The sequence below is a fragment of the Setaria italica genome, chromosome V (assembly GCF_000263155.2).
Source record: "Setaria italica strain Yugu1 chromosome V, Setaria_italica_v2.0, whole genome shotgun sequence".
Lineage (NCBI taxonomy): Eukaryota > Viridiplantae > Streptophyta > Magnoliopsida > Poales > Poaceae > Setaria > Setaria italica.
In genome coordinates, this window is record NC_028454.1 from 2,808,413 (window position 1) to 2,832,961 (window position 24,549).

Here is a 24,549-nt window from a genome sequence, read left to right on the forward strand (position 1 = left end):
GATAGCTTGTACTGTGAATCTTCTATTTAATTGTCTATATACTGTTTAATGCATGCATACATCCATGATTAAGCACAAATAAGATCCTTGTATAACATTGTGTTGCTTTTTTACCAAGATCAAGCAAATAAGATGAATGTAACTACAATGTTAATAAAAATTAACATTGTATGCACCGGCGCCGACGAATGAAGAGGCGTCGGTGCAGCGTGCCACGTTTGCCGTCGTCGATGGAGGGAAGGTGGTGTCGTCAGAAGCACCCTAGGCCGCAGCCGATCAGTCGATGCCGCATCTAGGTCTGGAGCCGGCCGCCGCCGCAGCGCTGCACTGCCAGGGCCAAATCTAGCCGATTGTCGTCGATGTGCTCTTGCGCACCTATGCGGCCGTCGCGCCCTTTCTTTCCTGCGCCGCCGCGGTCTTTCACCCCTGCGCGACGTACAACGCGTCTTGCTGCGTTGATTTCTCCTTGGAGCATGGGCCGTGGCCGTCGTCTTGCGAGGCGACGGCTCGCTCCTCTCTCATGTCATTTACTATGGTACACGTCAGCTCATTAGGCATTCGTGGCACAATATAGACGGCTGCTGTCTATGCGTCGTACATGCCCTCATGATACCCTTCCAAATAAGGTAAAAAGTTTCGGCGCTTGTTATCAGGCTCCAGTCAGCCGTCGTATGCGCAGACAGGTATAAAGAAGCCTTGCCCACTCCTGTGAAACCGAGCGCTTTAATTTGCCGTAAGATTCTCCAATCCAAGCCGTATTGGGCTGATATGCTCCTTTGTCTAGGTGACCATCCTCTGCAGCTTTTGTGCACCAAACATCCCCTGCTCACCCTTCAGCAAGGGCTAAAATTTAGTTCTCGTCACATCAAATGTTTAGATACTAATTAGGAATATTAAGTGCTAATCATGAATTTGGTTTAATAGATTCGTCTTGCGAATTAGCCTCCATCTGTGCAATTGGTTTTATAATTACTTATTTTAATTTTTCTAATTAGTATCCAAACATTCAATATGACAGGAACTCAATTTTAATCCGTGGAACCAAACAGCCTCTTGGACCACTCGATCGGAGGAGCAGCAGGCAGATGGAGAGCCTGTAAAGCCTAGCATCGAGGCCTTCTAAAGCCATAAAAGCTCCATCGCCTTTCTGCACACCATGGTCCATGGCCCATGGGTTCGTGCTCCATGTCACTGTGCTCGATTGATTTGTCTGCTTATGAAGAAAGAAGCACTTCCGTCGTCTGGCTAGGCGATTAAGTACAAGAGCTGTCATCGTGCGTACAGAATTTGCATTCTCTAGCTCGATCTTTTTGGTTGCAGTGTTGGCTGGGGCGTTAGGTGTGTAGTATAGTATAGATGAAACGATTCTTCAATTCAGCACTAGTACGATTGGAAGCAAACGGTTGCGAGCTTTTTGTTGGATGATGATGCAGATGCGTCCATGTAGTCCATATACAGAAAGCCCATGCAGATAACAAAACTGTCTTTTCTTAACGACTGCACTAATGAGGCACTGATTAGTTGAGTACTCATGTGCAGAAAGGAAGACAAAACAAAACGGGGCCTTTCTTTGGAACATGTCTTTGCAATGCTAACCCCTTTGGCCAGCAGTGGGCATTTGTGTTCATTTTCGTTTACACGGTATGGTGCATACAGACATTAGGTATGGGCATTTGAACGCCGACCTTGCCGTAGTAGTTAAATACAGCAGCACCACAACTTATCATGCCCCTCCATTCCAGAGCGCCTGCACTCCGAGTCTCTGAATCTCTGATGGCAACTCGGCAAGAACACTGACTGCCACTCTGGCCTCGCCTTAGCCCTTGGACAGATTCCAGACAAGAATCAACAATGTGCTAAAAACACGCGCGCAAAGCCGCCAATCGTTCTCCCGCTCACTGGTCCAGTTCGATCGAGGCGCAAGCAGCTGCGTTCAGCGTGCTTTGCTTACAGTGGCAAAAGCGCAGAAGCGCACACTGAGATGAGGACTGAGCGAGACACATGGTCCTGCAAAGCTCACGGCCTACAGTCCTACATGCCGCGCATGATCTCTCAAGATTCTGAACTCCGGCCCCCCAATAATGCAGCTGCAGGCCTCATGGAGGCTTCGTTGTCTCGGGCCTTTTTGAGGCCACGCAGGTTGCAGATAAGATATGCTTTCCGAAGATCTTGCGCGCGCGGAGTCGTCCGGAGATGCTGGGCGCCCTCCTGCGCAGGTTGATGTATCTCTGCATCTATGGTGCAAATGGGATGTTTACCTGTGTCGTTGTCGGATCCGGCCTCAGAGGTCAGATGGAGTGTTCCTTGTGTTGTCCTGTACAACTCACTCAGTCACTTGAAGGAGTGCATGGATTGCATTGACAAAGGGATGTATGCCAGTATGGGCATGTTTGGATAAGGTTGAAATCTCTGCATTTCCAATGATATAGACCACAGTATTTATTTTTATTCAAATGATAGTTTCAGTTTGCATCTTTAATTCTTTTTTATTTGGAAAAAAAAACATTCATGATCCATAACATTTACGAGAACGTGTGCCTGATGGCGGCTCTGTATCATCCATCCATGCCATCTGAGTACAAGTCTTCACAGTCCTGTGGGCAAATAATCGATGCCATAAACACCGGCTTGGACGTGTACCTGGCTAGAGTTCAACGCAACAACGTGTGTACTAGCCAGAAGCTGAACTTGAGTCTGAAAAATTCAGATGGCGGTCATAGCTACAATTTGGGCCTTGAATGCTAAATTATGCAAACGTAAACAAACCGATGGTTACGGAAGTAGGAGCATTAGCACTGCACAAGTTGTTTCACTTCACCGAAAAGGCAATCGAGTAATGCATGAATCAATCCTCTGAACCGTATTACATGATGATCAAGCATTAATAAAAACTTCAAGTGACGTACGCAAACCTGCACTGCTATAAAGTGACAGCATGCACTGCTAGATCACTTTTTAAGGTAGTACGATACAGTACAAACGAGTTTAAAACTGGCAATGTTGCCACATAGGAGAGTACTTATTATCTCGATGATAGAATAATGAAACAATCTAATGGAGTCCAGCACAAGTAGTCGCCGCAGTTTTTTTATTTTTTGTTTTTTGTGGCTTCTAGTGGGCATTGCATTACTACCGAGAGACCGCATGCTAATTGAACATTATATTGGATTTTGTTTACAGCAAGATGCGGCATGAACAGATCATCTAGACGCCTTTAATTGTACCCTGCCTGCAATCAGATGGCAGGTTAAAAGGTTCTTTAGCATTTACCAATTTGCAGTTATATAATGCAATTTGATGGCACACACCTTATTGTTGGAGTACTGTGTATTAGCAGAAGCAGGCAAAGCACACGCATTTTGAATCTTTTCCCACTATATGTTTTATAAGATTAATTTCTTTTCTGCGATTGCAATTTTATACTAAGTAGGTCATACGTTTTAGCTTTTTTGGTTCATCAATATTATTAGGTAAATAATAATAATAATAATATCTGTCTAGGTGCATAATAATATCTATAAACCTAGAAAAGTTAAAACCACTTATAATTTGGAACGGAGGGATTATTTTGTAAGATAAATTATTATATGTAGCTAGTTAGGCAGTGAATTGGATACGGATGGTACCGATATGCATGGTTTAATACTTTAATTGCCATTTACATATTCATGTCTCAAAAAAGACACTGCTTGTAAGATCAACACGATACTACTACGGACCACCGCACTACTCATGTGAAAATTGATATGAAACTCTTATCCAAATGCGAGTTTGCGCATCAGCAAAAAGAAAAGGAAAGGAAGATCGACACAAGGATTAGGCCAAAGGGAAGAAAAGACATAAACTACTAGACCTTGAATTTGGTTGTATATGATTATATGAATCAATATCGTCACATCATAAATGCAAAATGCATGCATGTAGCTAATGCTAGCTTTCTCGCAGCAATGAAAATGGACGTCCTTGTTTTGCCAAGGCAACTAGCGCAACTAACAAAATCCAAAGAAATGTTGGGTCGGTTTCTACCAGGGAGAAAGCTAACGAGCTAGAAGCAGCTACATACCTAGCTAGCTAGCAGAGGGTTAGGATTTAGGGTCCATCATGCTAGGTAGCTAGCCTCACCCCTAGCAGAGGGGACCAAAAGAAAACTGAGAAAAAGCGCGAGGCAAAGGTGGTAAACGAGGAAAAAAGGGCCGGGGGAGAGGAAAAGAAGAAGGAATGAAAACAATGACCACCATGTTAGACCAGTACAGATATATAATTCGACATGCAAATAGCTGGAAGAAGCTGATGAGCTCGAAGCAACGCTTGCTGGCAGCTGCAAAGCGCGTGCTCTCACTGCACAATCCAGGAAATATAATGCACGTACACATCTGCGCGCATGCAAGAAACGCACACAATGCCACTGATCAGGAACTTGGCCAGTCAATAATTGAGCTGAGACAGGAGGATACTTGATGCATGCAAATTGCAGGTTGCCCAACGCACTGCACACAGAGGAAGAAAGAAGAAGAACGCCGATATGATGGATGATCTCTGTACATAAACCGAGCAGAAACCGAGCACGACTGCTCATCAGGCAATCTCTCAAGAGTCAAGAATCAAGATCGATCGGCTCACTCACTCACGGACTCATCGCTAGTGCTGGCTATTTGCAGGGACAGAAAGCAATGGCACACGCACGCGAGCATGCTATATGTGACTGTGTGAGAGAGAATTGCGAGTGCAGGGAGTTGGCGCCGGCAGGCCAGCAGCAGTGGGAGTGTATAGTAGTATATATAAAAAATCGATCCATTCGATCAGACCGGGGGGAGGGAGCAGCCGTAGGTGGTGGGCTACGTAGTGGTCGTGGCAGCGACGTCGGAGAACGCCGGCCGGCCCGTGCCGCGCTTTTGTGGACTCCCGGTTGACCTCGCCACCACCCGCGCCCCTTCCGATCCGATCCGGGCCCCCTCGCACCGCATGCGTGTGCGTGCACCGACCCGTCCACCCACCCAGGCACCCACCCACCGCGCCGCACCCCGCGCACTGCCATGCCGGCCCCCGCTGGCGGCGTCACGCGCGCGCGCGCTAGCTGCTGCCCCGGCCGACTAGCTTGGCGTTGGCGTCCGTTCGCGGCCGCCGCTGTACATTATTCATGTGCTCATGTGCGCGCGTGGTGGGCGGCCGGTGATGAGTGCGACGGCCTCGATCGGGCTAGCGAGCGGAGCTAGCCCTGCGCAGCGTACATGGATCGTGGTGTGCCTGATGAGCTAGTGGCGCTGCGAGGTTGCCTGCGGACCGGGGCGTGGCTTCGGGGAGTGCTCCCCCGCATCTACGCGCGCGCTAATACCTACGACCTAGTCGTCGTGCTGGATGCACGCACCATCCATCCATCCATGTCACCCATTCGCACGTGTCAACCTTTCGCCAACTTCGCATTGGTCTATGAGTCTATTATAGGGTCGTCGACTACGTTCTGGAAGTTACTAGAACTTACCGTGCATGGAGCTCGCTGTTTAGAAACGGCAAGTGGCGGCAGCGTACACCAACATCCCGGATGTCTCGTCGAATGATTATCGGTGGTTGTTGAGGGGAGTAGGCTCAACTCCTAGCTAATTACCTATGCATATATGTAGGACTTGAGGACACAAAGTACTCCAAAACAGTGGAAAAGGTGACATTCCTGTCAGAAGAAAGAAAACAGTGGGAAACAAACAAGACTAGCTCGGTTGAGAGCTGCTTCTCCGTTCCGTGGTACAAAATTTTGGGTTGTCTAATTTGCCTTACATCTACAATTATGGTTTTCTCCTACCTGTTTCTTAATTTTTAGACCTTAGTGTTGAAAACTAATAAGTGGTACGTCGAATAGAAATCCAAGTGCACCTCCATGACCATGAGGCACTACATCGAAAAGGAACTAGTACATATAGGTAGTTGATGACCTAGCAAGTGTCAACCAGAAAAGTTCGATAACTGTACTCTAGAATTAATTGAAATTTGATGAACTGTCACAAAAAGGGACTTGGACTGGTTCTAAATTTGCTGCTTCCAACAGAAAATTAAGGGTTCAATAAATAAAATAAACTATAAATGCGGATGAAAAAATACATAATTACTAACTAAGTCTATCACAACTGAATAAAGATTAGTACGTACCTTCGTATGAGTATTTTTTTAAGAGTACTTGGCAAATTAGAGAGATAGAGAGAGTGCACGTAGGCAAGCAATTTTTATCATTATTAGGTACGTGTTCTAATTTATTTCATGAATTATTATTATTAGATACGTAGCTTTTACTATGCAGTTAGATATATATTATATCTAGATACGTAAGTAAAAGTTATGTATTTAGAAAACCTAAAACGAATAGTAATTTGAGATGGAGGGAGTACCTGCTAGCCTTGTATATACCACTGACTGCTCATGCTCATAGTGCCCTGTACTGTTCTGTACTTATATATCCTGATCTCTCCGGTACCGGGTTTACTGTTCCGTGGCCAACTCTGAGCTGTTCATCTCCAGCGTTCACGTACGTGCTTGACCCTCCCCTGCTTTTTCCGCGGCCTAGTTGGACGGAGACCGCTCGTGCACACACGTACCATACCCCCTATCGTTAGCTACTCGCTAGGATCACCACCACCAAACGATCCGAGCCAGCCAAATTATGAAGCAATCATGCCTCCTCGCCTTCTTCGCGCTAGCTGCTTCTCCTCGCGTGCTCATCTGATCTGGCCAGCTATTGTTCATGATCTTTCTCACTCCCTCTGTCCCTGCGCCACGCGCCCACAAGAACACTAAAACCTTCGCTTTGTATGCGCCTTTTTGCTGCGGGACGACGAGATCGAGCAGCAGGTCGTGCTTGCTGGTTGGGCAGGTACTTCGTGGTTGGTTAGGTGCTGGCATTGTTCTTGGCCCATAGCCACAATGGACAACAGCCACTACTCACCCAGTCTCCACACCTTTTCAATCTGCTCTCGATCCTTCACTCATTCCTAGTAGCTGCTACTGGTAAAAAACAAGGCTGTGCTTCGACAACAGTTTATTTACTGTTAACACACACTAATATAAACTGTTTGTGCGTTGAGATAGAGTTTTTGTTGCGTGCGAACGGCATCATTAGGGCAGAAAGTTATGTGGCAAGCGTTGCAGCAGGAAGAGGGCCCCTGATGATGGAGAGTTTGTGGCCTTACACCTTTGCGCTTGTTTTTCTGCCTCTCATTCAATGGCAGCTTTATCGTACGCTCACCTTTTGATTCGACTTTGAGCTATAGCTCATTTCATCATCATGCACGTACCCATTATCTCTGCTTGCATTGACGTAATTCGATACCCATGTACATATAAACTAATTCCTACCTGCTTCACTGCATAATGTGGTGTTGTTGGAGTAGAATCAAAAATCCATTTTTTTTCTTCTGAAATTATAATTTAAGTGCGTGTAGCTCCTTTGGTCCTTGTTAGCACTATCAAGCAAGACGTCAAGGATGCCATGGGAGGCAAATTTAACTATTTAGATTATTTTTTTTCTTGGTGCTAAGCACTTGGATGTAGTATAAGGTGTGCTGATGTCAGCATGGGGATTAAAAAAAGACACTGCTCATTTCAAGATGGAGTTTCAAGTGAAACATGCACACGAAGAGAGGTTATTGCTACGGAAACATTTGCATACAGCATCCTAGCCGTGGTAAAAAACACACACACTAGAGCCATGCATGTGCGGCAAGTGTCCAATATGCATGGCACCAAAGCATTCTATACATACTGTGTATACATTCCGGTAATTCTCACACAAATCACCTGTTGCTAAGAGTATCATACTTTCATCCTTTTTCTATATATACATAATATGTAATCACGCTTTAACCTTCTTTTTTTATCTGCACTAATCTTAATTACTTTTCTCTGTCTCGTTTTTTCCCTTCCTCGCTAAACAAGAAGTAGCAGCTATTGTCGGCCGATCACTATAGTATCATCAGTAGCATTTGAGGCTGGTGTGGTCGGCGTAGTTCCCTGGCACGCCATCCATGAGGCACGCCACCGGCGGCACCGTGGGCGTGGTGGCGTTGCCGTAGACGTTCCAGCAGAATGGGTCGTCGACCGTCTGCCCCGACGCCGGGAGCAGCTCGACGTCGGAGAGCGTGATGTTGGTGCAGGGCACGGCGTCGCTGCAACCGAAGTGGATGGGCGCGCTGCGGGCGTCGTAGGTTCCCCGGATGCCGGCGTAGGAGACGCCGGAGACGAAGACGGCGGTGGTGGCGTTCTCGCAGCTCTTGGAGAGGCAGTAGTACTGGTCGATGATGATGGGGTTGCGCACGGCGTCCATGCGCACGTTCTCGAACGACACCGACGACACGGAGCCCGACCCGCCCTGCCACGTCTTGATCCGGACCCCGTTGTCCGAGTGGCGGATCACGGCGTTGCGCACGGTGATGTTGGCGACGCACGCCCGGGTGCCCTGCTTCCCCAGGCTCCCGATGCTGATGCCGTGGCCCAGGCCGCAGGTGACGTTCTCGATGTGCACGTTGAGGGTGCCGGCGCCGATGGAGACGCAGTCGTCGCCGTTGGAGACGGCGGTGTCGGTGATGAGCACGTCCTGGGTGTTCTCGACGTGGATGCCGTCCGTGTTGGGGCTCCCCTGCGGGGAGCTGATGGACAGCCCGCTCACGTGCACGCCGCGGCAGCTGTCGAACCGGAAGTGGAACTCCGGGCTGTTCTGCACCTTGAGGCCCTGCACCGTCACGTTGTTGCTCGTGAAGAACCTCAGCATCTGGATGGTGACCATGGAGATCTCAACGTCAGTAAGGCTAGCAGTAGCAGTATTACTAGTACAAAGACGGGCCGAAGGAAGTGGCAGTTAATGCGGTTAAAGTCGTTAGGCCACTTACCACTGGGCTGTCACAGGATGTTCCGTGGCCGCTTGATCCGCCCTGGCCCTGCAGAGGAGTGGAAAGCCAACTCAGACTATTTTCAGGCACTGCAGCTCGTAGTAGAACATGTTGCAGGTAATAAAGGTTACCTTGTGGACCTTGCAGGGGAGCTCCCACCAGTTCTGGCCCTTGCCGTCGATGAGCCCGGCGCCGCGCAGCGTCGTGCCGTGGGCGTTGTAGAACACGAGCCAGTTGCGCTTGTTGTTGGCGGGCCACTTGTCGGGGTCGCTCGGCGCCACCATCGTCCCGTCGAGCTGCACGCGCACGCCATTGGGATCACCAACAAGTCCAAGCAAAGTCTGCATTTCGTCCACGGCGGCCGGGTACTATACGACCTACGACGTACCTGGATGGTGACGCTGCCCTGGCACGGGCCGGTGAAGACGGTGGTGTGCACGAGGAAGGAGTAGCCGGCCCTGGCGAGCACGACGCCGTCCCCGTCGTCCGCGCACGCGGTGTCCCACGCCGTCTTGATGGCGTCGGTGTCGTCCGCCACACCGTCCCCGACGGCGCCGAAGTCCTTCACGACGTCGTACACGGCCGCCGCCCCGCCCGACGCGGGCTCCGGCGCCGGCTCGGGCGCCGGGTACGACGACGGAGGCGGGGCCGGGGGAGAGACGGGCCGCGCGTGCCGCCTCGCGCTCGACGGGCCCGGAGCCTGGGAGTGGGAAGGCGCGTGCGCGTGCGCGGAGTTGTGCCTGGTGTGCTTGGTGTGGCGGTGGTGGCGGCCCTGGGCGCCGCCGCAGAGGACGGCGAGCGCCAGGAGAAGAGCAATGGCGGTCCTGGCGGCGACCTCCATTAGCGCAGCCGGTAGGACTAGCTGATGAGCTTAATCCTGGATCCTCGAACTACTAACTCGAGAAGTTGAGATTACTGCGCTGTGAGCGGAATGGGTGAGCCTTGGATCACCGGGCGCGCTTATATACACGCGCGCAGGCAGGCCGAGGTGTGCGACGGCGTGCGCGGTCGCTGTCGCGGGGATCCAGCAAGCTACTATACCTGGCTGCCTAGGACGAGCTGAGCTAGCTATCTAGAGTCTAGACTGCTGGAGGCGAGGCGAGGCGAGGCAGTTAGCCGCAGTGGTTGTTGGATTGGAGAAGGTGGCGAGGGCGAGCGCGCGGATTTATAGGTGGCGCGCGCGCCGTGCTCAGGAACAGGGAACGGGGAGGAGGAGCAGGAGGAGGGCGGTGGTGGTGGTGGTGGGAGAGCGCGGTAGTGGAGGCCTCATCAGAGGCTTGTTATGTGGCTGCTCTTGGCCACCCGCGCCGAAGGGCGGCCCGGTTTTTCTAATGGCGGCGACCGACCGCGCGCTCCACCGGTGGCCACGGCCGGCCCCCCGCTTTTTCAGCGCATTGCGTCCCCGAGCGTGCGTGCGCTGGTGCACGGGCGCGACCGAGCATGCACGAGCACGGCCACGGGAACGAACAGGGGAAAGACTTGCCAAAAGAAGAAGTAAAGCGGGGCGGCGAGGCGAGACGACGAGCCCCATCCGGAGTGGTCGCCGGGAATATTCAAGCCCTGCATGATGGACGACAAGCTCGCACTAGCGCTTGCCTGATCGGTTCCGCTAGCTCTCGATCGCCCCGCATGCGGCCGGTCGGCGCCGCGCGTGCCGCCGCATGCCGTCGCCGAGTTGCCGTTCCGTCATGTTTTCTTGGTGTGCCGCCGGCGCGTAGCTGCCCTGCGCCTACAGCCTACGCGTGTTCAATTCGCGTCCATCACTTTCGAGAGGAAAGCATGCATTGGGCCGGGGGATAGAGATGAACAAGTTGGATCGAGGACCAAATCTTCCTTGTTCCGAGTGGGCATGCACTGCATTATTGCTCGATCGGTGAAAGAAATTGGGTCTACGAGAACGAAGCCGACCGATCGATCGACCTCGCGGCGTGATTGGCCGACGAGCTCCATGCGTGCGTGCGCTCTCGTGGTCATAGATTGCTGCTGCTGCTGCTGAGGTGAGCGAGCGAGTGCACCGGCGAGCAATCCTGATAGCGCCACCACTAGCTAGGTCGTCTCCGGTAAAGTTACTACCTAGGTGGCGATTTGCATATATACATATATATATATTTATATATATCGAAGTGGATTAACCCGATCTTGCTAGGGGCGGTGGCGGGGGATGGACCGCCATTGGAGCATGCACGAGCACGATCGATGGATGGAAGCTTTTGATCGACGCGAGTACGTGCGCGTGTTTTTGATTGCGGTAAATTTGACGGCCACAAGATTTTTGATGGTGCCCGAGTGGTCCATTTGGCGACTAAACAAGTGCATTAGCAGCAACGGCGTACTGCTTCGCCATGGACGTGGTGCTACCTGCACTTGCACTCCATCAGGGTTGCATTGAGGTCGATCGATCGGTAGTAGAGGGGGAGTAGTCTAGTACTTACCTACTAAAAGATGCACTACTACTACTACTACTACCAGTAGTAGAGTAGAACGTAGCACGCATACTAGCATAGCATGATAGCGTTGGTTGGAGATTAGCTTCAACTTTCAAGATAGGCGCCCAGCAGTCGGTTTCGCTGTTGTTTCTGTCATCTGATTGGGGAAACCATGCATGCTGATTTGCAGCTCCAGCCACAACCACTGCGCAACCTAATTACAAATGATGTCACTGAAACAAGGAACTCCTTCGATGCGTCCGTAGCAGTACAAGACAGAAATTCTCGTCGTCAGATGTTACATGTCACCCTCACAAAATTAAGTGCCAACTACATGTGCGGCAGTTTTCGACCACGCTAAATCCCTGGTCTTGATTCTTGTACAATCCCTTGCCGCATGGTGTTACTAGCCAAAAACTGCAATTTTAGCAACTCCATGTTTGGTTGGAAGGAGTGCATTCTTCAGCTGTGTCAGTGTCGTCGCCATTCGGAAAGTTGAGCAGACAGAGAAACCACAATGAAGCTCACCAAATGGCAATCAGCTGAGTTAATCAAACGTCCAGTTTTGGAAGTATTAGGCACAACAAAGTGGTTCACTTAACTGCAAGCAACCATTCAGGATTGTTAAGTTTGCAGTGACAGATCTTTTCCCTCTCTGACAAAGTAACACTCTTTGCTGCAAATAGCTAGTAGGCATATTTTTATACAAACTGCTGATGCTACTAATAGACAAAAAGTTCATAGGTCCAAGTTTGTGCCACACTTTGGGTGGACGGGTTTCCGGTACTAACAAAAGGAGAAAGCAGAGGGGCCGATGGATCTGGTGAGAACTTAAATAAATCTGGAATTGCAATGGCACGCACCGTGTGTTGATATGTTTAACATACTTGTTACTCCATACTTGTCTGCAGAACACTGTCGGCCGTGTGCAGTGTGCTGCTCAACAGTTAACCTGCAGTATAACCATGCATATTTTGGGTTGACTGGGATCCGTGCATGATGATTTTACACTATTATTGTTTATGCAATCGTTAAAGATGTGTTACAAAAAGGAAGAACACACATATACTACATACCGTCAGTGATTCTAGTTGACTGAAGAGCAGCGCCTTGCTAACTATCATAAGTTCATAGCATTAAGCTGCATGTGCAATCTGCAGCATTGCGATAACAAGATCTACATAGAGATCGAGGACGTGGTTCGATTAATTATTGTACAGATACCTTGGTGACAATGGCATAAGTTTTACAGAGCCAGCGGCGCTGTAGTTGAATACCATTAACAACATCTACATTGACTGACTGAAGAAAGGAAAAGTTGGTTCTGTACCATCGAAAAAGATCATGATTTCCGAAAAATATCATTAAAAAATATCGTTACATGAAATACCAACGAAATATGATCTATTACCTCAAAATAACATTCTGTGAAGAACGCCGTGAAACTTGTCCAGCTCGCGTGTATAGTGCCTGGCACACATTTCTCATTATGCGTAACCCTAAGCAATTAACCAACCGTATTTAGCTGCACGTTCTGACCATTGCACCTAAATTCTAAGCTGACAGAAAAAAAGAGAATACTTCTTTTATTAAATTGCGCCAGCTAGGATTTGAACTTAAGACCTTTGATCTTGATGCCATATTTGAGCTGCATGCAACGTGTATTCTGCAGCCAAGTTTTTATTTTCCTTTTTTAGAACATTCTGCAGCCATGAGTTGACTGGTAGCCAAGAGTTGCATTCTGCAGTTGTTTAGTGTATTTGAAAAAGGGAAACATTCAGCTGTACTGGCACCGTCACTGCAGGTGACAGTTGAAACAACCAAAGATCAAACTCAAAAAACTGAGCGAGGGAGCGTTAGGCCCAACATAGTTCTATATTATGGCAAAAAAACCGCAAGAAAAAGCATTCAGAACCGGCAACCGCTAAACTAGCAGTAACCGGTGTTCTGACCGGGATACTTTTTTTTTTTTTGAAAAATGTTCTGACCAGGATACTCTCTTTACTGACAGTAGCCATTTCTAAACTGCAGATGCTACCTACACTGATCATCCAAGTTTGTGCCGCACTCTGGGTGGAGATGGAAAACGAAGCCGCTGATCAATCTGGTGATTGAACTCATAAACAGATCAGCAGCTGCTAATGGCAAGCCCCACCCCATATGGGCAGAACATAAGGACATTTTTCAGCGGGGTCCTGCGCTGTATAGTGCATCGGCTTTGGCTTCCCTTTGCAAAGATTCCCTTCAGGTTTTTGTCCCAGACTAAGGAACTAAGGTGAAATCTGAAATTGATTCCGTCGGTGAAGTTATCATGCTCTGCACTGCAGAGCGACAGCATGAATCCTAGTCAACTGTGAGTTATCATGCATCAACTTAGTTTTTCAGGTTGAAGCATGGGGATTGGGTCTTCTCACTGTCAGTCCGAGGTGGTAAACCAGCCAGCAACGCTGCATCTACACGTGGCTCAATCCTATACACGTGCCAGATCAAGATCCTTTCAGAGATCCTTTCAGATAGGAGTATAACTCAGACAGCACGCTAGTGAAACAGATGCACGGTCGTCTACTATGATAGCGCGAGCAAAAAAAACCTGTCAAGCTTGGATCGTAGATCCGGTAAACGGTCAACGTTCGGATCGCAAGCATTTGATCAGCAAAACATTACGAGAAGGTGACCAAACCAAATGAGAAATGCATGATATGTTAAACGCTCAGCTTTTGGTTCATGTTTAAGTGATTCACGGTTCAACAGGGAGGCCTCATGCCCTCATGGTTGGTAGCTGGCACTGCACTAAAGTTAGTTCTTGAGGCAGGCAACTATGGGGACACACTTGCTCATTACAGTCTTATGGATTGACAGGCTTCAACTCCCAATGCTAGTGAAAACTGGTACAGGTTCATCAGGAATGAGAAGAATTCCGGATCACAAGGTGGCCATGCAACGCAGGACCCATCCGCAGATGCGTCCTAGCGGTTCCAAGTGTATGTTAACACCAGACATGTGTGTATTCAGAAAGACGGCACCGCATTCATCAGTACAAACGAAAATTCTAAGTTCAGACAGAGACTACAGGCAAGGGCCCTCATTCCACAGGGAATGGAATCTTTTCAATTTATAACAGTCCATCCCTTGCGGGGAAAAAAGAAAGATATAGAAGTCCATTCTTATACATGCCCTGCTAAAAGATAATGTGATGCACATTCAGTGGGGCCTGTTTTCTTTGTTGTGTAGAACTGAAAAGGTGCCTCCAACGTGCTCCCGTCTTATGCAGTCACAGTCACACGAGCAGCATCCCGCTTCGCTGCAAACTCCAGCTCCTCTGGCGTGAAGGGAAGTGGCTTTGTTGGTGCAGGCAGGCGGCCAATGCTATCAACCTTGTCTTGCTGCTTGGGTGGAGGCCGTGCCGCCTTTGGCAGAAGGCGGCCCTTCTTCTCAAACCACTCAGGCTTCAGGAGCGCCCGGAATCCAAGCTTGTTGTAATACACTAATCTTACTGTTCCACCAGCAGCTTCAACTGCAGCTTTTGCCCTAGCAGTCGTCCTTGATACCTGAAATTTTCAGCGCGTGTACTATGTTATGAATGGGTTTCAGAATTCAGAAATCAATATGTAAATAGCACCAGCAACCGCAAAAGGACAGAATTAGGGCACTGAAGTATCAAACTCATCCACAGCAACTGATTTAAAGAACACTATCATACAGAAAGACAACTGAAGGAAATCATGATGTTGCCCTTTTAGCCACCTATATCATCCCATTAGGAATCATTTTGCATTACCTGGGTTCATACCAAATGATACTGATAAAAGATAACTAATAGTATAAGCTGAACTACCTAGTTCTCTACCAAGAAACCAGTCATCACTCATCAGTAGCCAGCATGGTTCCAAGCAAGGGAACAAATAACCATGCTCATGCTTGAAGCTTGTGGCATCGCATGCAGCAACAAACAGGAAAAAATAATATTGCAGGTAATGTCCATAGATTCACTTTAGATTTCAGGAAAATGTGCATGTCATTTGGACGTCAATGGGATTGAAAGAAAATTGAACTCCCTAATCACCTTCAGAAAAAAGTCATTATCCTTGTACGCAGCATGATTGCAGGCTATGGACAGGCTAGTAGATCATGTGGAGAAATAAGCTCCATATGGAGTATCAGTAGATGTCCATCTCATGTTTCAAGCATGTCTCATCACATGCAGCAAGAAGCAGAACATAATCTTTATATGTAAAAAGCCAGGAGTTCATTTTGAACTTTGAAGACAAGCATGGCATTCCTGACAAGATAGCTTGCAAGGAAATAAGAACTATAAGAGTAAATTTCCATCCTTATTTTCTAAAAGAAGGTTATATTTACCTCAAGGTGAATAGGCCATTTGATTTCTTCTGCTCCACGGCCCATTAAACGGATACCATCTTTTATTTGCTTTCCAATGGCACCTGTTTCCTGGCAAAGTGGGATACAGATGCTCATGTCATTTAAAAAACACAGAAGTATACAATGTTCAAGAAATAATTCTATAGTACCTTCAGTGTCTTCATCGTGATCAGTTCAGAGGAATCGATTTTTCCAGCATTGATGAGCTTTGCGATTTTCCCCAGTCCACAGGGCTGATCAGAAGGAACAGTAATAAAAAAATATATATTGTCATACGAGCTATTGCCGATCATGGTCAAAGAGGTTCAAGTCATGCATGAGCGTGGAGATGGAGATGTGATCATGCTTCTTATTCCATCATTTCCCCTTTTCTTGTCCCTTGTGGTGGGTTCACCATATGGGGCCCAACGCACATTCTACCTCAAAACTAGACTAGAACACCCATCCAATTAGTCCAACCACCCAGATGGGTCACATGAACATGTTGAACAAATTATAAATTCTAGTGTTGCTAGGTTCAGAACCAAATCAACAGAACTGACAACTAATACATTCATTAATGCAGTTAACTATTTTCAATGACCCTAATTGAATAAGAAACATGATTTGCCCAAACAACTGTTGATCTTAACATTATGAATGTACAGGATATCTATAAAATCTAGTATTCATTGACTTGGAGAAGGCGTATGACAAAATACCAAGGGATGTTATGTGGTGGGCTTTGGACAAGCATAAAGTCCCAATGAAGTACGTTGGACTTATTAAGGATATGTACAACAATGTTGTAACTAGAGTTCGAACAAGTGATGGCGACACAGATGACTTTCTGATTAAAATAGAACTGCGTCAAGGGTCAGCTTTGAGCCCTTATCTATTTGCCTTGGTGATGATGAGGTCACAAGGGACATACAAAGGGACATCCCTTGGTGTATGCTCTTCGCGGATGATGTAGTGCTAGTTGATGAAAGTCGAGCAGGAATACATAGGAAACTGGAGTTGTGGCGGGAGACCCTAGAGTCCAAAGGTTTTAAAATCAGTAGAACTAAAACTGAATATATGAGATGTGACTTTGGCACTACTACACATGAGGAGGGAGATGTCAGTTTGGAAGGCCAAGTAGTGCCCATGAAGGATACATTTCGATATTTAGGATCAATGCTACAAGCATCAGGGGATGTTGATGAGGATGTTAGCCATAGAATCAAAGTGGGGTGGATGAAGTGGTGCCAAGAATCATGATTTTATATGACAAGAAGGTACAATTGAAGCTAAAAGGCAAGTTTTATAGGACAATGATTAGACCTGCAATGTAGTATGGTGCAGAATGTTGGCATACAAAAAGATGACATGTCCAGCAGATAAGTGTTGCGGAAATGCGAATGTTGCATTGGATTTGTGGTTATACAAAAAGGGATCGAGTCCGTAATGAGGATATACGTGATAGGTTAGGGGTAGCACCAATTGAAGAAAAGCTTATCCAACACCGGTTGAGATGGTTTGGACATGTCCAACGGAGGCCTCTGGAGGCACCGGTGCGTAGTGGAACCATAAGCCGTGATATTAATGTGAAAAGAGGCAAAGGAAGACCAAAATTGACATGGGAAGAGGCAATAAAAGGAGATTTGAAGGGATGAAATATACCCAAAGATTTAGCCCTGGATAGGAGTGCTTGGAAAACAGCTATTCATGTGCTTGAACCCTGATTTGTGGCTCTTGTTGGGTTTCAACTCTAGCCTACCCCAACTTGCTTGGGACTTAAAGCTATGTTGTTGTTGTTGTTGTTGTTCATTCATTTGGGGAAAAAAGTTAAGGCCCTACAACGATATGCTTATTCGAGTATACTGTCCAATCTCCAATCCAATGTACTTGAAAGCAAACTAAGGTAGAACAGCCAAAATACAACATATTTTAGTTATTTCAGCTTCATTAGGTTTTGTTGGTCTTGTTTCCACTTAATGCCTGCAAAGTCTGCCACAAGATTGTGCTACAGAGCAGGGTCTGGGCCAAGTAAATGAAACATCTCCTGCTGTCATGCTTCTTCTTCTAAGCTCATTGTGAATTTCTGATTTCTGTGGGAGTAAGTCTACTAGAAATCCTATAATCATAGAACAAAAAAATGGCACATGGCAGGTCAGATAGCACTATGTCAACAAGTGATGCAAACATAGTTCTAAATGAGTTGAGCAACAACTCAGGAGATAACAAAAACCTTATACAGTGGCATAAGTTAGAACTTACAAGATGAGAAGTGAAATATGTCAACTCGGTGGGCAGAACACAGATGAACCACGTTATGGGCGACCCAAAGTTTTGCCATAGAAGCATAATTTAAATCAAGTATCATTTCAGGAGATAATTATGTCCAATTTGATGTCCTTACAGATTGTGGCTGATATTAGACTATATGAAACCTAATGCATGAAAATGCTGCTATGTCATCAATGTTCGAGGAGGCGCGGACACCACATTTGTCGAACACCTGACGCGCATGACGCTGTACTACGCCATCCGCAGCATAAATGCGAAGGCGGAGGGGGAATTAAGCAAGAGATCCTGCTGGAACCGACCTGGAATGTGAGGGAGAAGCGGTTCTTGAATCCACGTCGGGGCAGGCGGCGGCGAAGCGGGGTCTGACCGCCCTCGAAGCCGAACCTGGCGGTGCCGCGCGCCTTCTGTCCCTTGTGCCCGCGGCCGGCAGTCTTGCCCTTGCCGGAGCCGATCCCGCGTCCCTTACGCGTCTTCTGCTTCCGCGCGCCCGGGTTGTCCCGCAGGTCATTGAGCCGCAGCAGGGACCCCACCGTCCGCAGGGGCCTCGGCGCGGGCGCCGACGCAGCCGCGGCCGCCGCTGCCTGGGTGGCGTAGGAGGAGGACGCGGAGGCGACCCGTGGCGGCGCGAGGGGGAGCGGCCGGGGTGGGGCCGGAAGCGGATGCGGGTGCGGGAGGCGCCGGGTGGCGGCGGCGGCAGTGGTGCGGAGGAGGAGGTGGGAGGCGCGGCGCCACATGGCTGGTGGTGTTGCGGGCTGCCTTCCTCGCCGGTTCGGGTGGGCCGGGGCTGAGGGGGTTTAGGGTTCTTTCTCAAGTTGGTTTCTCGCGGCCTGCAGCTTGCAGAAATGGCTGGTTCAAATGGAAATGGCAGAACAGAAACTCTGCCGCACAATGGCTATGGATTTGCAACAAAATTCCTTCAGTTGATACCATCTAGTAAAAATTAACACAATTCTACACTTTTTTTTCAAATTTCACTTACCAAACACACTAAAAATTGCCTCGATCTCTAAATTTCGAGATGAACTTTGCCTTGGGCATCAGCCTTCAAAACCGTGTCCTGAGATTATATGGATGGTATTACAAACTTTAGGGAGCCAGATATGTGGCTTTAAAAGTTCGGGGAATTCTTAGTACGTCCCAAGGTTTGGTAATGAGCTGTGTCAGTATTAAATCATGGTCAGATCAGCATTCAGTAATGCCTACAAGTGTTCAATACAGAAAAATAAACAAACCAAATAAGAAATGATATAGATACAAAAAGTTCCCTGTTTCTGCAGGGGTGCCCACTGTCCAGTGATTAATGGTTACACTTTGTTGGAAGATCCAACACTGGAATTTCGTTCTAGCAAGTCAATAAGGTAATCCATTCGGCAATAACTAGTATCATGCCAAGCTCATGTCTTAATACCTTCTACCTTCAAACCTCAGCTCAAGCAAAATAACGTGAAGACTGGAAGTTGAAATTGAAAAACTCAGTTCAGATGCGTCTCTGTTTCTCTAAACATTATCAGTCTTAGAATAGCAACTGATAACAGAAAATGTGACAAAAAAAAAACCAAACAGTTAACAATTTATGCATTACTTAATAGGAACCGATGTTGAACACAAAAGAATAATAGAAATATAAAGAATAGCTTAGACTGGAAAATGCATCATCTGTAGATGATCTTTCCTTGCTCATGACTATTACAGATTAAAAGGCTTCAACTCCAATGGTAGCTGAAAACAGATACAGGCTCAGGAAAAAGAATTCAGATCAAACATACACATGAGTTCTTTTTTCTTCATTTGGTGATACAGATATGCAAAGAATCCATCTCCAAAAAACGAAGAATAAGATACGCAAAGAATCGAGTCCTCAAGGTCGGGGCAGATCAATATACAGACCACATGAAAGGATGACCACTCGCTTTGTGTCCTCATCTGCTTTACAGAATGTGGTGAAAGGGCTCGCTGCAGTGATAGAAGAAACACGTGACATGACAGCCAGAGTGAAAGATAACAGCATGCATTGCCCATCCAATAATACTGTAGGCAAATGCTACTCTGCAGTTTTCAACACAGCATTTGATGATTCCTTCTTTTTTTGTGAGCATTCTGAACCGCTTTCTCATATTCCTAAGAAGGCACATTGCTTCTTAGCATGCTGAGGAATTAATTTCATGAGAAACTCCATCGGTACTCCTCTTAACTCTGTTCAAGTTGGGTACATAGCAGATCAGGATCTCCTGATAGGAGGTTTCAGTTGGAGCACACGTAAACATAACATGAACTTACCATTAGGCTTAAAATTGAAGAGATGGGGAAGAGAACGACCATTCGGTAATCGGGCATTCGGATCACGTAGTTCATCAAAGAATGGATGGATTAAAGCCTCCAACTGTTAGAGAGACAAGAAACAAAATATTATTAGATTCATTGCTACAGGTTAACCGCAAGCGCCAATGATTTTGTAACATCAATTGTTCAATACTTACTGCAGTGCACCGGAGGTTTGGTGAGTACTGTAGGAGCCGTGAAACAAGATCTACAGCTTCAGATGGCATTCTTTTGTGGAAGATCTGGTGAAAAACATGCATCATCAGATTTAAGTGTAATGTATAAATAGGAAATGGAATTCTTGAAAGAAAAGGAAGCTACAAGATGTGAAGCTTTTACCTTGTGCCATGGGTGAGCTTTGATTTGTGGGAACTTAAACTCAGTATAGTTTGGGTTCATGCGCTTAATTTCATCTCGTGTTGGAGTACCTAGAACCTGAAAGAAAAGTGAGCCTCCTCCATGAGTCAACCAGAATGAGTGCCTAGCTAAACAATCTTCAATTGAAAAAAGAGTTACCTTGATAATTTCAACAAGCTGATCGACGCCACTATCCCCAGGAAAAACAGGCTATCCAACAACAGATATCTTATAAAGAAGTTGGTTCAAGCAGTTGGCTGATATATCACAATAACTTGGTTGATATCTTACCTGCCCTAGAAGAAGTTCAGCAAGAACACAGCCAGCAGACCACACATCAATAGCTGTCGTGTACTCTGTAGCACCAAATATGAGCTCTGGAGCTCTGTAGTATCTAGAACAGATATATGAAATATTTGGTTCCCCTCGTACCTATTAACATAGATAGAATATTTACAATTTTAGATGGCATAACATAGATTGTGTGATGTTTCAGGTGGCATTCAGTACATCTAGAAGTTATGAACCATACCAAGACTTTCGCACTGCCAAAATCACACAATTTCAGTTGATGAGTATGTGGGTTCACCTGTTACAACAATTAGCCAATATCAAATCACCCGAGACCATCAACAATCAAAGATAAACTGTTTCTGTAAACAATTTGAAAAACATAATCAACATGCATACCAGAATATTTTGTGGCTTTATATCTCTGTGGCATACTCCTACACAATTATGCATGTATGCCAAAGCTCTACAAATCTGTTGTTCAATAAAATGTACAATTCAGTTAAAAGAATTAAACAAAAAAGAACAAACCTAGAGCTGTGTTGAAAGGTACTCGCAAAGTTGCAACCTTTACCTGGTACATATAGAGTTTGACATATATCAACGGCATCCGTTGATTCATTTTATTGTAATGTTTAATAACACGGTGAACAGTTTCTGGCACATATTCAAGCACCAAATTGAGGTAAAGCTCTTCCTTATCAGTTGTTGAGCAAAAGTAATGCTTCAAGCATACAACATTAGGGTGATCAAGAACTTGCATTGTTTGCAGTTCACGGTTCTTGTACCTCACATCTTGAAGAACTTTCTTTATAGCTACTCTCTCACTAGTTTCCAGACACCGGGCCTGTTAATTGTAATTTGAACAAAAAGAATGTCAGTAATATTATACACAAAGATTCTAACAAAAAAAATGTGAATTAAGGTTTAGAACAAGACAAAAAAGAATTTTGCTGTACACCAACTGACCTGGAAGACAACTCCAAATGAACCTTGCCCCACAATACGCTCTGCCATGTAACTAATAGTCTACAATTTAATAAAAAAAATATTCAGTATTGTGAACCTTGGGCATTCCATTAGAGGAACTGAACATGGTAAAAAGAAGAAAAGAAAGAAACTGCGACACATAATGTCACTAATTTATCATGTTGAAGTATCCGTTGCTTTACCAAAGTTGATATCTAAGGATTGATGTGGCTCTGCATGGTTTATCTTATTACCTGCCTTGGCTGCGAATTTCTTCCACCAACAGATGTTACGATGGTATGACCAACCTCCATCCCATTGCCATTGACAACAACAGCTTCAACTTCCTTTTCATCTCTTATGCTCATCCCATTCATCTCATCTGGCAATCTATCAGTGGCGCCACTAGTACTAGCTTCATAACCTGATGAGGGATTCAGTAGACCTACTGATGTCATATTGCCCGGTTCCACTTTGTGGTAAAATTAATTGACCAAATTCCTTTCTTCCACTGACTGAAATATACTCAGTTCACCTGCAAAAGCATTATTTTAGCAAATCATGAAGCACAGCCTATGCACTCAGTCTTTTACCAACAATAAATTATCTGCACCTCTACATGAATAAATTCTGTTACTCTCTCCAGACACAAACAAGTATTGTTTTGTATCATGGAAGCTCATAAAATTATTACTGATAAATTTCTACAGTGTTATATTATGTAAAATTATTAGAATTATAGTATTAAAGAAGTAGTATTCGAATTGAATATAGCCAAAAAAACGTTTGCAATCTTACACATCACCAATCTAGATATTTATACGGGTTTTGTTGGTCAGAGTTTGAATAGTTTGACTGGTGTCCATTACAATATGATACTTATTCGGCCTTCAGGTCAGCGTTAGGTGGCTTTGTGCCCAAATTAACACATATATAGATTCGATGATGTATAGACCAGCTCAACTTCTGCAATAACAAGCTCAATTTGATATTAGTCTGCACTTAGAATCGTCCAGCTGAAAATGGCATCTTTCTGAGTTTTGAGTAACCATAACCTCTTAATCATTACGCAAACCAGTAACAAAGTTGTTGAAGCCATAACCTTTTATTCAGACGATAAAAAGATCACATTTATGAGCACTTTTGTTCCAAGGAGATTAAGCTAATCCTAGGAATCGACCAGAATTAGGGGCGGTTCGATACTTTCAGATGATACAAGAAAGCGTCATGAAACTCAAGAAATCAGAATTTCGACCACGAAGATCAAATTTCAAATCAAAATTGGGGCTTTTTAATGCATCATCAGAATTAACCTAGCTGCAACGAGAATATGGGTTTCCATACCTTTTGACTAAGTTGCATGACCAATATAAGTCCCCAAAGCACACATTAAGAAGACAACAAGGCTCCGACCCCAAATCACCTACAAATATCAAATCTTCCTTTACAACAACGAACCAGAGAGAGTAAGTGCGCGAAGGGGGTCCTGTCTCTACGCCTCTACGATCTCCGCGGTTACTAGTGTAATAGAAGAATACAGATCGAATTCGACCCCTTCTCGGCCGAAGCCCACCAAAATTCCCCCGACGGCAACGAATAATTTGATCAATAAGGCACAAAAAATAAACAGGAAACCAGTTGTTTGAACTTACCAGATCAGAGGATTTCCAAAGGGCGGGGCAGCTCTAATCGAGGGATTAATTGAGGAACAGATTCGATCCCAATTCGTTCGGCTCCCCCCTCTACTCCCAGTCTCCAGGGTTGTGGTGCCCGATTTGAAGGGGGCAGCAGAGGAGCAGAGGCGGCGGCGCAGACGCGCAGCGCAGTTATAATAGAAAACCGATGCAGGGCTGAGGGCTGTCGACGAGCCGACCACGAGCAGGCTCAGGAGCACGGCTCGAGCTCGACACCAACTCGAGCCGAGCCTGGTTTGACCTTCGAGCTTCCAGCCAGGAAGGCTCGAGTTTGGCTTGAACGAAGCCCGAGCTCGGCTCGTCGATGGTCGTCAGCAGGAGACGAGGAAGCGAGTCGAAACAGGCTGGCGGCGCCACCGTCGCCCGTCGCCGTCGTGGAAGTTGGAGCCCGTCGCGGCGCGTGGACTCGTGTTCCTGGCGCCTTCGAGGCGGAGGCCGGAAGCTTAGGCACCTACTCCATGGTGGTCGACGCCTACCGCTGGTCGACGGACGGCGGATCTAGTGAGGTGAGGAGGCAACCGGCAGGATGGGAGCAGAAGCGGCCGGCTTGAGGAAAACGAAGCGGAGGCGGTCGAGGGTGGGAACGGGAGAGGAAGCAGCTGCTGAGAGTGGCCTGGTGGGAAGAAAAGAACGAAGAAGAGATGGGCGACTGGGAGAGAAGACGGCAGCGGCCGGCGCGGTGGCAGAAGACGGACTGCGGCGCTGGTTCGGGGAGGAGGATTGGAGGACAGGAGGACTGTGCGGCGGCTTGGGCTCCGCTGGTGTTCGTGTCGACCTCGTCAATTGGGCTTCCAAGTTTTGTGGACCTGGTGTTCCCTGGGCTCCAGCTTCGCAACCAAACTGGGCTCAACTGGGAATTGTGAGGCCCTTTGACGAAATCAATCCAACCTGAGGCTGACTGGTCGAACTCAAGTTGTTCCACAGCCTCGAGTTTTTTTTTTAACACCACGGGAACAAAGGCGTAAGAAGAAAACT

At 46.7% G+C, this 24,549-nt stretch overlaps 3 protein-coding genes across 3 annotated transcripts; all 3 read right to left on the bottom strand.

Annotated features, from left to right (window-relative positions):
* Positions 1-7,609: 7,609 nt before the first annotated feature.
* On the bottom strand, positions 7,610-10,111 carry LOC101772846 (polygalacturonase At1g48100). The gene is made up of 4 exons (XM_004967532.3): positions 9,256-10,111; positions 8,999-9,163; positions 8,868-8,915; positions 7,610-8,749 (listed from the first exon to the last, which is right to left on the bottom strand). Exons 1-4 carry the CDS (start codon positions 9,706-9,708, stop codon positions 7,955-7,957), a joined length of 1,461 nt encoding a protein of 486 aa, XP_004967589.1. The 5' UTR covers positions 9,709-10,111; the 3' UTR covers positions 7,610-7,954.
* A 4,162-nt stretch (positions 10,112-14,273) lies between these two features.
* On the bottom strand, positions 14,274-18,768 carry LOC101773668 (50S ribosomal protein L15). The gene is made up of 4 exons (XM_004967533.3): positions 18,244-18,768; positions 15,823-15,906; positions 15,653-15,742; positions 14,274-14,841 (listed from the first exon to the last, which is right to left on the bottom strand). Exons 1-4 carry the CDS (start codon positions 18,676-18,678, stop codon positions 14,557-14,559), a joined length of 894 nt encoding a protein of 297 aa, XP_004967590.1. The 5' UTR covers positions 18,679-18,768; the 3' UTR covers positions 14,274-14,556.
* Positions 18,769-19,496: 728 nt separating this feature from the next.
* LOC101774075 (shaggy-related protein kinase alpha) lies at positions 19,497-24,307 on the bottom strand. Its single transcript, XM_004967534.4, has 13 exons — positions 23,533-24,307; positions 23,225-23,303; positions 22,135-22,415; positions 21,881-21,940; positions 21,486-21,758; positions 21,311-21,385; positions 21,153-21,209; positions 20,912-21,052; positions 20,780-20,830; positions 20,603-20,698; positions 20,422-20,505; positions 20,222-20,324; positions 19,497-20,137 (listed from the first exon to the last, which is right to left on the bottom strand). The coding sequence occupies exons 3-13, from the start codon at positions 22,336-22,338 to the stop codon at positions 20,055-20,057; spliced, it is 1,227 nt and encodes a 408-aa protein (XP_004967591.1). The 5' UTR covers positions 22,339-22,415; positions 23,225-23,303; positions 23,533-24,307; the 3' UTR covers positions 19,497-20,054.
* Positions 24,308-24,549: the final 242 nt, after the last annotated feature.

Coding starts and splice junctions, on each gene's coding strand:
- LOC101773668 (XM_004967533.3), bottom strand. CDS start 18,678: ATGTGGCGCCGCGCCTCCCACCTCCTCCTCCGCACCACTGCCGCCGCC. Junction 15,743..15,822: donor TCACGATGAAGACACTGAAG/GTACTATAGAAT, acceptor CCACTTTGCCAG/GAAACAGGTGCCATTGGAAA. Junction 14,842..15,652: donor AATGGCCTATTCACCTTGAG/GTAAATATAACC, acceptor TGAAAATTTCAG/GTATCAAGGACGACTGCTAG.
- LOC101774075 (XM_004967534.4), bottom strand. CDS start 22,338: ATGACATCAGTAGGTCTACTGAATCCCTCATCAGGTTATGAAGCTAGT. Junction 21,386..21,485: donor TCAAACTCTATATGTACCAG/GTAAAGGTTGCA, acceptor ATTGAACAACAG/ATTTGTAGAGCTTTGGCATA. Junction 21,053..21,152: donor TTGGCAGTGCGAAAGTCTTG/GTATGGTTCATA, acceptor CTATGTTAATAG/GTACGAGGGGAACCAAATAT.
- LOC101772846 (XM_004967532.3), bottom strand. CDS start 9,708: ATGGAGGTCGCCGCCAGGACCGCCATTGCTCTTCTCCTGGCGCTCGCC. Junction 9,164..9,255: donor AGGGCAGCGTCACCATCCAG/GTACGTCGTAGG, acceptor GTGCGCGTGCAG/CTCGACGGGACGATGGTGGC. Junction 8,916..8,998: donor TCCCCTGCAAGGTCCACAAG/GTAACCTTTATT, acceptor ACTCCTCTGCAG/GGCCAGGGCGGATCAAGCGG.